This window comes from Rutidosis leptorrhynchoides, chromosome 10 (assembly GCF_046630445.1).
Source record: "Rutidosis leptorrhynchoides isolate AG116_Rl617_1_P2 chromosome 10, CSIRO_AGI_Rlap_v1, whole genome shotgun sequence".
Taxonomy (NCBI): Eukaryota; Viridiplantae; Streptophyta; class Magnoliopsida; order Asterales; family Asteraceae; genus Rutidosis; species Rutidosis leptorrhynchoides.
In genome coordinates this window covers 13,882,725-13,895,872 of record NC_092342.1, presented here as the reverse complement: position 1 = coordinate 13,895,872, position 13,148 = coordinate 13,882,725, and the positions used below count along the sequence as shown (strand labels likewise).

At 32.5% G+C, this 13,148-nt stretch overlaps 2 protein-coding genes across 2 annotated transcripts; both read left to right on the top strand.

The window, feature by feature from the left end:
- Positions 1-134: 134 nt before the first annotated feature.
- Positions 135-973, top strand: LOC139873390 (pectinesterase inhibitor 6-like). The gene has a single exon (XM_071861324.1). It carries the CDS (start codon positions 177-179, stop codon positions 735-737), a length of 561 nt encoding a protein of 186 aa, XP_071717425.1. The 5' UTR covers positions 135-176; the 3' UTR covers positions 738-973.
- A 1,769-nt stretch (positions 974-2,742) lies between these two features.
- Positions 2,743-8,247, top strand: LOC139873193 (UDP-glucuronic acid decarboxylase 4-like). Its single transcript, XM_071861126.1, has 7 exons — positions 2,743-4,112; positions 4,216-4,362; positions 4,953-5,032; positions 5,673-5,756; positions 6,146-6,220; positions 7,249-7,341; positions 7,794-8,247. The coding sequence occupies exons 1-7, from the start codon at positions 3,533-3,535 to the stop codon at positions 8,037-8,039; spliced, it is 1,305 nt and encodes a 434-aa protein (XP_071717227.1). The 5' UTR covers positions 2,743-3,532; the 3' UTR covers positions 8,040-8,247.
- The last annotated feature ends 4,901 nt before the right edge of the window (positions 8,248-13,148 follow it).

Sequence of the window (13,148 nt, the reverse complement as noted above, 5' to 3'; positions counted from 1 at the left end):
ACCCTCCCACTTACCACTCTTTATTACCCTCATCATCTTCTTGTTTCTGTTCAGCACTTTCCACCTCATCCTAAACCTTCTTTCTATATATATCTATACATTTTTAGGTTCATCTTTCAACTCTGTAGGTGCCTAGCCTAATCATATATTAATTCCATAATATTCTTTCCTTTTTAATGGTGTGTAATTCGGTTACGTTAGTAACATTTGTGTTGCTATCATGGCTAACAACCCCATCCTGCTCATGGGGATCTTATGTTAAAGATGCATGTAGTGTTACTAGATATCAAGATATATGCATTGACTCTCTTTCTTCATACTCAAAAACAGCCAAAACTGACCCTAGTAAGTGGGCCCGGGCTGGTGTCTCCGTTACCATAGGTGAAACTAATAACGCGACCCGTTACTTAGTTGGGTTAAAAAAGAAGAATTGCATGAAGGGAAGAAACCGAGTGGCGGTTTTAGATTGTGTTGATGTGTTCCAAGATGCATTGGATCGTCTTCATCAATCGTTAGGTGTGCTTAGACGACTTAATGCCGAGACGTTTGAAACTGAAATGGAGGATATTACGACTTGGATCAGTACTGCGCTTACTGATGAAGACACTTGTTTAGAGGGGTTTGAAGGGCAAGACGTTGAAGAAATCAAGTCGTTGAAAAGTAAGGTTACAAGAGCAAGTTGTTTAACAAGTAACGCTCTTGCACTTGTCGCGAAACTTGCTTCGTCCGGGCCATAGCACAAGAACCCGTATCACTTTTGGCAAGTGTAACTAGCTTTCTCTTTATATTCGCCATAACAATAGTAAGTAAATAAGTTATTGGTTTTGTTGCAACCAAGCTCCAAAAGCCAGGAATGTACTCTCTTTGTCCCAAAAAAACTATTCTCCTTACTATTTTTGTTTGTCCAAAAAATATTGTCTATTCTTCTCTATACATTTTCTTTACCACTATAACCTCATTTTGTAACTTTTGACATTGTCACATTGAACAATAGTTCGATAACAATCTCACTGCGGTCTGCGAAAGTTTCTTATCAGAAACTTGTTGCCCGTCCAACCATGTCGAAAGCTTTTCTTTTGACATGGGAAACTTATCGATCATAAGAACCAAAACCTTGAATACATCATCTGATCGGCTGTTAAGCCGCAAGGAGAATCTTTTCAAATGTTCAACAAGTAATATCGATACGAGACATTAGCGATGAAGAATTCCATGCTTAGTTGCTTACAAAACAAGTTTTACATGAATAGAATACGAAATGAGTTGTCAACAATTGTGAATAGCTCAAGTTTTCTTACTCTTATTTATCACTTCTAATATTATTAGACACACATCATTATGTAATAAACTTTTATTTAAACTTTAGCAAGTCTATAATTTCTCACTATCGACTCGGTATAATTCGGTTAAGTAGTTAGTTAGTACCGTTACATAACTCCAAATAATAATAGTTGATAACTAGTATATGCCTCCAAATAATTTGTTCATTTGTCACGTTTACTCTAGTTGGCTAGTTTATGACTTACTCAAAATTAGTTGTTGTACTCTTTTAATTAAAAATTGATTGATTGATTGATATGATATATTCATTAGCGGATTTCAAAAGTATGCTTGGAAGTACCAACACATAAGTAGAAAACTTGAAATCTAATTGATTAAATAAGGGCCCTTAAATTAATTTAATTTGATGTGGAAAACATTTATATTCACACAATGGAGTATCATTTAACCAAATCCGTTATCGATCCCACTTAACTATATAAATAGCAACGTTACTATTACACATCATAAGAATAAGACATAAAAGCCACTTTTTGAAATTACCAAAACACAGTTTTTATAAAATATACATAAACATATTTTCTTGCGCTACCATAATCATCGTCGCCACGACTTGTCAACCACTACTATCATCGTACTAGACGAATCATAATTTTAATACTCCCTCCGTCCCAGATTAACTGTCCCCAGACAAAAAACACACAGTTTAAGAAATGTCATTATCACATTGTACTTTTTATGTACTTTTTTCTTACTTTACTGTTTTACCCTCAACTAATTAATTAGAAATCTCTCACACCTTTGTAATTTAAGTAATTCATTAGGGACAATATTGTAAACTTTATCAAATTTACTTTCCATATTTGGAAGTGGACAATTAATCTGGGACGTCCCAAAAAGGAATACTGGACAATTAATCCGGGACGGAGGGAGTATAATTTAATAATAAACATAATAAACCTAGCAATACGATCTACTATTAAGTAGTAGGTGTTATCCACCAATGTATCCTCCTCCAGTCTACCCTACCTCAGTTTTGCTACGTACTAAAAAAACATTTATTTTATTTTTAACTACATAACCATTAAATTAAATACAATGAATCCCTGAATTACTCCGTATATTAATGTAAGATTCAAGCGAGGAATTCTTGAATTTCATAAATTATACATAAATTTATTTACAAAATGAAGTGGCACAAATCAAATAGGGGGGGGGGGGGGGGGGGGGGGGGGGGAAGAGCGAGAAAACTCTGTTTTTTTGCATGATTTCTATGTAAAGGGTGATGATATTTCTAAAAATATTTAATAGATTAATTTACTTTATACATTAACAGATTGTACTGTATAATCTTTTAATATATAAATTGATTGTATTTATAAAAAATAATATTGAATTTATCACTACCCTTATGGCCTTATGTATACAAAACATTGCTCCACTTGAATATCTACAAAAAGAAGAAAAAAAAAATACACATAATAAGCATATTTATACATTTCTTACATTTAACTTCTTATTTTGTGTTATTGAACCATCATAAGATGACTTCATAATATTTTGTTATGTTTATAAAGCTTCAAATATCAATATCGACACATGTTAAGGTGATAGTGAAAGGGGTCGAAAATGATCATGTGCTAACTCGATCAGATTGAATAAGATTAGTATTTTGACTCAAATTTTGTGGGTTAACCAAATTATTTTGTGATCATTTTTTTTTTTTTTGAACGGCAATTTTTTTGACATCAGTAGATCATTTATTTCAACGACCATCATCATTTGCACGTATCACACACGTTCGGGCGGAAACCCGAACCCGATCGACGGTACCCGGGAACACATCCATTCGGGCAGTGTTCCTGGGTAGAGGTCCATGAACGAATCCGGTAAAACCTCCCTATAGGGTCAATATATACCACCATTATTGATGTTCAATTGTTTTAAAGAAATTCATGTCATCCCTAGGATCGAACCCATGACCTCTCCCTATTCCATTACACAAAGTACATGGGGTGAATCGTTTCCAACAATATAACTAGTAACCTCAAAACGTGTTGTTGTTCAACGTATACAAAAAAAATATTAGTTTAACAAATATAAATTTTAAGGGTCATTTTGGTAAATTGCTAATGTAAAGTTTGATTATTAGTCTAGACTAGACTAGATAGATATATTACAAATATCTTTTGGCCTATATATTCTCCTCCAATTCTCCCTTAAGACAGAAGCACAAGAGTTTACCAAAAACATGGGATCTGAATTGACATACAGAGGCCATGAACCACAACCAACTTCAGACTCATACTCGCCCAAGGCAACCAAACCATGGTCCGTCGTTATCCCACCTATTCACTACATATTTCGCGAACAACGGTTCATTTTTATACTCATCGGCATCGCTATTGCAACCACATATTTCACCTTTATTCCTTCATCCACCACCTTTACATCCTCATACATTCCAGAATCAGTCCAGTTAACTCACCGTCAACTAACCGTTAACCGGTTTAATAATATTCATAATTCAGGAGGAAAAGTTCCTTTAAGTTTAAAACAAAAAGGGTTAAGAATTGTAGTCACTGGTGGTGCAGGGTTCGTAGGAAGTCATCTTGTTGATCGATTGATGCAACGTGGAGATAACGTTATTGTTGTTGATAATTTTTTCACTGGGAATAAACATAATGTTATGCATCATATTGGTAATCCAAGATTTGAGCTTATTCGACACGATGTTGTTGAACCTTTGTTGTTGGAAGTTGATCAGATTTATCATCTTGCTTGCCCTGCTTCCCCTGTTCATTACAAATTTAACCCTGTTAAAACTATCATATCCTTTGTTATTACTTATTATTGTTTGTGTGTTACAATATATATGTTTTTATTAAAATTAAATGGTTTGTGAATCCTTGACTTTAAGTTTTGTTGTTCACAAGACGAATGTAGTTGGGACGTTGAACATGCTTGGATTAGCGAAAAGAGTTGGTGCGCGGTTTTTGTTAACGAGTACCAGTGAGGTGTACGGTGATCCTTTGCAACACCCTCAAGTCGAAACTTACTGGGGCAACGTCAATCCTATCGGTATCTTGTATTTCTTTATAGAGTTTTTCTAAACATAGCCCTTAGGGCTATGCTTAATGAATAAATTAAAGCATTGATATATTGTACTTTGAGGTAGTTTTGTGTAGAGAATGGGTAGTTATTAATAAGGTACAATCATCTTATGCATGTCTGTATGTCTTAAAGATAGCCCTAAGGGCTATTTTAGATAAACTCTTCTTTATATTTATATTCAGATAAACTGGTAAATGAATAAGGTTTTCTTTATTTAAATTATCTGAAAATGAGATTATCTCAGATGTATGCGGTTCAAAACCTTTTTCTATGACCACCCAATAAGCTGATTATTTATCTGTTTTTAAATGTTTTATGTTATTTTTGAGTTATTGTACGGTAATGACATCATTAAGGACAGCAATGTGTCTGTTTTCTGGGTATCGGGTTACCGGAAAATTTGGAGTATTTGATTATTGAAAGATGATGGGGCACTGATTTTGGGGTGTAACTGTTTGCGTGTGATTTAAATTGGAGTAAATGTTGAAGAAACAGAATTAAATGTTAGGTTGAAATGGACCAAAATCTAACGATATGAGTTTGGTATAATTGGACAGGTGTCAGAAGTTGTTACGATGAGGGAAAACGTACTGCTGAAACGTTGACCATGGACTACCATAGAGCTGCTGGCCTAGAGGTTCGTTTTTCTACTTGTAACACCATTTCCAACCGCAGCCCTGATGTGTAGTTAAATGGTACTGCCAACATCGTCTCGAATTTAGTTTCCTCTTAACGTGTGGGGTGGCATATGATTGTGAAAAAATAATAAATTTGTGGTGAGTGATATGGTAAAATATGATTGATACTTAGATATAAAATATATAAATTAATAATATACGGAGCAGAAAAATAAATGGTCAATTTTGATTGGCTAAAAACTTTTGACACATTTATTTTTTTCTATCAGATTCATGACTAACGCCTCAGCGTCATTAGTGACACCCCCTTAGGGGCGTGGGGGAGTTAGCCACCTGCCACCAAAGATGCCACATAATTGACGGAAAAGTGGGTCATGACTTTTAAAAGTGGTCTAAGACTACTTGTTACGGGTTTTGTGAAGACTTCCCGTTATGAATTTTTTTTTTTCCCTCACAGTTTTGTAACATCACCCATAAACTTTCAAAAACCCCAACGTCGTTTAATGCTTGTTTCCAATGTATGTGCACGTTACCTAGTTTGTTTATTAAATAGGGTTTAATTGGTGAAACAAGCGATGAGGAATTTATGATGCATTTATTTCGGTCACTGATTTTGATGTGTACTATAATATAATGTAGGTGAGGATTGCAAGAATATTTAACACATATGGTCCTCGGATGTGCATTGACGATGGCCGCGTCGTTAGTAACTTTGTTGCCCAGGTGCGATGTAACTAAATATTTTACACATATTGCATGTTTTATACCCAACAAATTTGGTACTGTTAAGGGACACACCTCAAGTAACGTAAAGGATATAAAGGAAGAAAACTTTCAACAGTTTGAGCACCAAAGTTCATAAATGCACATATATGACCTCACATTTACAATAACATTACACAAATGTTAACATTACTGATCATTTTCCTGATATAATGCTTCTTTTTATTTTATGTGTTTATTCATTTAAATTTAAGCATATATAGGCATATATTATATCAAGCGTTGAGAAATGCGCACTTTTAAAAAATACTGAAACACTTCTTAACATAAGGATTAAGGATCAGTTGTTACGATATGATATAATAATGATAATGAATAATGATATGCAGGCACTTAGAAAAGAACCGATGACTGTTTATGGTGATGGGAAGCAAACAAGAAGCTTTCAGTATGTTTCTGATTTGGTTAGTATCTTTAATTTCTAACTTTAATTCCTTAGAAAATAAATAATTTATATCTACATGATTAGTCGTCGTTTTGCTTTAGTTTTTGTATGTATAATAAAAATAAAAAATAAAAAAAAAAAATAAAAAAACCAGAAGGATTTAGTTATAAATTGAATAAAAAGCTTTAGCATATGTAGAATTTGTTTTCTAGATTACCCATTAATTTTTTTTCTTCCTATTTTGGATTTTATTAGCAAGTCATCCTATGTTATTTTACAATTTTCAACTTTGAATATTTCTAAGCACTTGTATAAAAAGATATTTCTAAACACTTAGTATAAACATAAACAATCAGCTAGTTTTGCGAAACATACAATAAAAAGGCACGTCAACTATAATACGGAGTGATTATTTTTGAAATCCAAGATATAGTCAGAAAATTGTAGGAAGGTCAACCCAATACAACTGAACACGATTTAACCTGTTACCTGACCTGTATGATCAATCCATTTTGACACCTAGAGAATTAAAACAATAATGAGTTTGTTGGTAACATTGTACCATTACTATATAGTCCTCCTTCGCTATTCATACAAGGCCATTAAAGTTAAACTGCTAAAACTTGATGTGAAATGGTCAGTTTGTTCCATGGTTCATGGAATCGAAGAAAATATCATCCAACCCATATTTAGATTATAACAATGAAAGTAAGTATATATAGCAACCAGTTAAAAGTAGTAGTTAGCATAGAAACAACCATTTACCAAAAGAAACCACCTTTTGTACGTTTTTAAAGTTTCTGCAAAATGACATGTGATTTGTTCTTGGAAGTATGGTCTCTTGTGACTACTGCTTTTAAATTCACATATATATGTACCATATATCAATTATTGTCCTTCGAGATCCAAATAATGTCGGTTATCTTTTTATTGGAGTCGAAATATTGAATGACACTTGGAATATTTGTGACCACCCTTTGACCCTTTCTGACATGTATTGCCATTCGTAACCAGCTTCAATGTAACTAAATTCATTGGCCTGTTTAGGTGGAGGGTCTAATGCGTTTGATGGAGGCCGAACATGTAGGACCGTTTAATCTTGGAAATCCTGGTGAATTCACCATGCTCGAACTTGCTCAGGTATTCGTTTGAAATTGGCTCTGTCTTTGAAAACATCGTTGTGTATTGTAATTGTTATAAATATAAATGGTTAATGTTTTGAACAATTTAATAGATATAGAGTATGTTCGGTAACAAGCTTTATGGAATTTTTAGGAATTTTAACTTTTTATGAAGATTCTCTTATCTAATTAAAAACTTCATTTGGTTTTAGTAGCTTAATGCTTTTAGACATATAAAAAAAACCTAGAAGCTAAAAGCTGCTAGAATTAGCGTTTCAGATAACAGTCATAACTTTTTGTCGGTGTACTCTTGTTTTGAGAGTTGTTAAACACCTAAATACATGCTATCGGCTACCAGCTAATAGCTATCATAAAACCTTTTTGTAGTGTACCTATTAGAGTTAGTAACTATATACGGAGTAGTATAGTAAGCTATCTCTTATAACAGTATTACATACTTGATAATAACAGGTGGTCCGGGAGACAATTGACCCAAATGCAAGAATAGCGTTCAGGCCAAACACGGAGGATGACCCACACAAGAGGAAACCGAACATCACTAAGGCTAAAAATCTATTAGGATGGGAACCAAAAGTAACGCTTCGCAAAGGCTTACCAATGATGGTTTCAGACTTTAGGCAGCGTATTTTTGGTGACCAAAAGGACAATGGTGCCACCATCTCAAACCAAAGTTTAATGGACAGCATGATGGAATAGATCAACCATTGAGTGTAATCAGGATTCAGGCCATCACCCACAACTAGAACAGCAGAGTGGTCAGGAAGGATGATGGAAATGGACCAATATACATATACATATGCATTATTTTGTGTGTTTGGCTGTTGTGGTTTACAATTTACTTTATTAAAACTAATATCTTTGTGTAGAGAAACGGCTAGGTTCTACCTTGTATCCACTTCATTGAGGTTATATATTTTTATTATATTTATTTGAACTTTGTAAAATATATCAGATTCAATTACAGAATACTTCAATCAACAAAATTACAATCTTAACTTTGATGAAAATAAAATCGAATAGACTAAAATCTCTCAAACAACAAACATCAAAATTACAATCACTAAGAGTGATTGATTGAATGAATAACAGAAGCACTCTATTGATCTGATTAATGAAGATGAAGATGATTAGGGTTTCGGATACTATGTGTTTTGAGAGAAAACCACAGGATTGAGAAAAAAAATGACTGAATCGTTGGAGACAACTGGAACCCTAATATGAGATATAAGCATCAAAATAACTTGGTCCCCAAGTAGCCCTTTAAACTTCTAAAAAATGCAATATGGTCCTCCAACTTGATTCCAGCTTTAATCTTCAATAACTTGTCAACTTTAGTCCTTTACTTTAAAGAATTCAGCAATGCCAATCCTTCCAGTATAACCACCATTATTCTGCAAACACTAGAACCAAAGAATAAATAACAATTTCAAATATAAATCAAAAATAAGCTTGAACAATTTATAAATTTTAACAAACTTCATATAATTAACACAAAATCTGACAATATAATATGTCACACTGGTGCATTTCACTATATTTAGTTTTACAAGGTTCAGTATTTAAATCTCCTTTTAAAGAATGTTTAGTTTTAAGAACATCAAGAACTTGATCTGAAGGATGACCTAACCTAGCATGCCATAATTTACAAGATGCATAACAATTACTCACACAATTATTAGCAGTAAAAGAAAAATCATGAGTATCATCAAAAACATATAATCCACCATCCTGTTTACCAGTCCCTTTTATTTTCAAGTCCTTCAAATCCTGAATATAACATCTTTTATCATCAAACCTAACATACCTAACACTTAATTTATTATCTTTTGATATTTTGTATACAGACATTATGCTAACACGGTATTCAGGCACAACAAGAACTTCAAAAAGTGTGATATGATCATTAATTTTTAAGTTTCCAATACTTTTAATTAATGCTTGAGTACCATTTGGATGTCCAACAGTTAGCTTTAAGTCTGAAACATTTACCAAATTGAATAAGCCTTTTTCAGAAAGTGTCATGTGTTGATTAGCACCATAATCAATAACCCAACCCTTAAAAACATTTTTAGATTTAGAATTAAGAGCATTAAAGTATTTATTAAAATTTGCATTAAACTTTACACTGCAATTAAAGAAAGTACCGGCCATATTAGACTGAGTACTAGATTCAGGTGTTTCATTTATAAGGCTTAAAAACTTCATCATCTGTTCATTTGAGAAAGAAAGAGGGAAAGAACTTGTACTAGCTTCTTTAGAAGCTATAGTATTGTTAGAAACACTTTTAAAATTGTTTTGAGATTGAGATCCTTGATTTGGCTTATAGCTGTTATTATTATTATTAAAGTTTCTCTTATATCCAGGAGGATATCCAACAATTTCAAAACATCTATCAATGGTATGACCAAGTTTATTGCATTTTTTACATTTTAGATTTTGATTTGGTCCTCTTCCATTATTAAATCTTGAACTGCTATTATTAGAATTCATATCTTTATTAGAAGTTTGAGCAATAAAAGCAGATGTTTGAGTTTATTTTCTTTTAGATTTATATTTTTATGTGATTCTTCCCTAGACAAAATAGCATAAGCACTTTTCACATCAGGCAAGGGGTCTCTCAATAAAATATTACTCCCTCAGTCCCTATATTATTGTCCATTATTCCATTTTGGGATGTCCCAAATTAATTGTCCACTTCCATAAATAGAAAAGAAAGAAGATATTTCATTGGTGGATCTGGAGAGAGAAGATATTTCATCGATGAAAAAATAAAGTTAGTGGGATTTCCTAAAACTGTGTGTTTTTTGTCTGGTGACAATAAATATGGGACGGAGGGAGTACTTCTAACAGACATATAGCAATCATTTAAGCCCATTAAAAATTGCATTAGTTTTTGTACCTTATTTTGTTCTTTAACAAATTCACCAGCAGGACAATTACAAACATTACCACAAGTACAAGCAGGACCAGTTATCATACAATCATATTGTTTCCATAAACTATTCAAACTGTGATAATAATCAGATAAACTGTTTTCATTTTTTTTGATAGAATTTATCTTATGATGCAGATTATAAATGATTGAACCATCTATCTTGTTATAAGTTTCTTTTAATTCATTCCATACATGAGTAGCATTAGTAGAAAAATTTTGACCAGAATAAAGCTCATCAGAAATTGATCCAAGTATCCATAAAAGAACAACACTATTACACCTGTCCCATTGATTTTGAAGAGTAGCATCAGTAGCATGCCTTTGAAAAGTTCCATTGATAAAACCAAGTTTATTTTTAGTACCCAAAGCTAGTAACATAGATCTACTCCAGTTATTATAATTTTCTGTTCCTTTGAGTTTAATAGAAATAAAAGGTGTACCAGTAGTTGTATCACTTACATGTAGATACAAAGGATCACTAAAATCAAGTTTATTAATCAAAGTAATAGCACCTTGTTCAGCCATATCAACAATTAAGAAAGAAACAAATAAAGAACAGAAATAACAGATAAGCAATAACAGATATCAAGATATAATAATATCAGATAAACAGAACAAGCAAATAAGATCCTAGGCCAAGAATCTTAAACCGTGCTTGATCAGGTATTCATGAGTTTCAAGAACTCGGATCAAGAGTTGGGTACGGTGATTCAGTCAAACAATAGGGAAAATAAAAAACACACAATAAAGAAAACACGAATAAATTCGAGATTCCCCTTTGTAGATCACCACAAAATAGAAGAAATGAATGAAAGAGGCAGCGGGAGACTATTTTAGATAAGATGCCCAAATTTCAAAAACCCTAACCCTAATTTTAGGGTTTCTTCAAACAATTTTTATAAGAAGAGAGAGCGAAGAACACAAATCCACAATCGAACCCAGAAAGAAAGAAGAACTTCAAAAAAAAAAACCTTGTTTCAACAACCCAACGAACAAACCCTAGATTTCTTCAATCGAATGATGAAATCAAACACGAATCAACGAACCTGGCTCTGATACCATGTAAAATATATCAGATTCAATTACAGAATACTTCAATCAACAAAATTACAATCTTAAATTTGATGAAAATAAAATCGAATAGACTAAAATCTCTCAAACAACAAACATCAAAATTACAATCACTAAGAGTGATTGATTGAATGAATAACAGAAGCACTCTATTGATCTGATTAATGAAGATGAAGATGATTAGGGTTTCAGATACTGTGTGTTTTGAGAGAAAACCACAGGATTGAGAAAAAAAATGACTGAATCGTTGGAGACAACTGGAACCCTAATATGAGATATAAGCATCAAAATAACTTGGTCTCCAATTAGCCCTTTAATCTTCTAAAAAATACAATATGGTCCTCCAACTTGATTCCAGCTTTAATCTTCAATAACTTATCAACTTTAGTCCTTTACTTTAAAGAATCCAGCAATGCCAATCCTTCCAGTATAACCACCATTATTCTGCAAACACTAGAACCAAAGAATAAATAACAATTTCAAATATAAATCAAAAATAAGCTTGAACAATTTATAAATTTTAACAAACTTCATATAATTAACACAAAATCTAACAATATAATATGTCACATTGGTGCATTTCACTATTTTTCTGGAATATAATGCTACTGCAAAGGGCATGCATTTGTAACATAAGTAAAATCAATGCTATGAATTACACAAAACACTTGCATATTTTTCTTAAAATTTTCATTAATCATAACTACATCTTTGAATACACAATTATGTTAAATTTTTCTTTCATCATAACTTGATCTGTCGCCCCTTTCCAGGGGCAAATATAGTGCATAAGGAATGGGATCCTTGGATCTCATTAATGTGATATTTTTGTTTACAAAATACTACTCAAGTTTTATATGACACCACTAAATTTAGAAATAGGACCTCATAGTTTTCAAAATTAATGATTATATAGATATAGATAGAATTAAAGAGTCATTCTTTGAGAAAAAAAAATTACAAAGTACCCTTGGTTTATATAGGACTTCTTTAAATTTTGATCATAAAATTGTCATTGCTCTTTTCCGATGCATAAATGGTGTTCAGCGATCGAAATTTTATCTATCTAACATAAACAATATGAGAAGCAAGTGATTCGTTGACAATTTGTTCATTTGAGAAGGAGTTTTGATATTTGCTTCATTATTTTAAATGAAAACCATTATAGTTGTGTATTATAGTACGATATATCTATTGTATAATTGTAATTGAGGTGGTAAAAGTATCACAAATCCTTTGAGAAATTTTTTACAATTGTTAGAAGGATATGTGAAGTTGTTTATATGCTTAAGTAATTGATATCGGCTCATTTATACATTTTATTGTTCGTGATATTGGATTCTTTTGGTTATAATCTGGTGAAGATTGAAGACTTTTGGCTCATGGTTATGTTAGAAATAAGATTTTCAGTTTAGGAAGTCTTCGTTTGGTATTTAGGACAATTTCGGCAAGTTTTGGTATCAAATGAACAGGTTTAGGTGAACAGAGAATAAGAATACTCGACCTGCTGTATCTGCTAAATCTCGTGGTCGCGAGATTATTTCTCGCGGTCGCAAGATTCGTATTCCTGTCGCGAAGTTATTTCATGCAGTCGCGAGATTTAAACAGAAGTTCATAAATCAAAGGAGAAGCACTTTGTGATGACCAGTCCAAATCCACTTGGACGAATACATCATTCATTGATTTCATAGTGAGGTTTTGACCTCTATATGATACGTTTTGTAAACATTGCATTCTTTTGAAAAGGTACACCATAAATGAATATATAAATCCAAGGTTTTCGACGTCTGATGATTTCT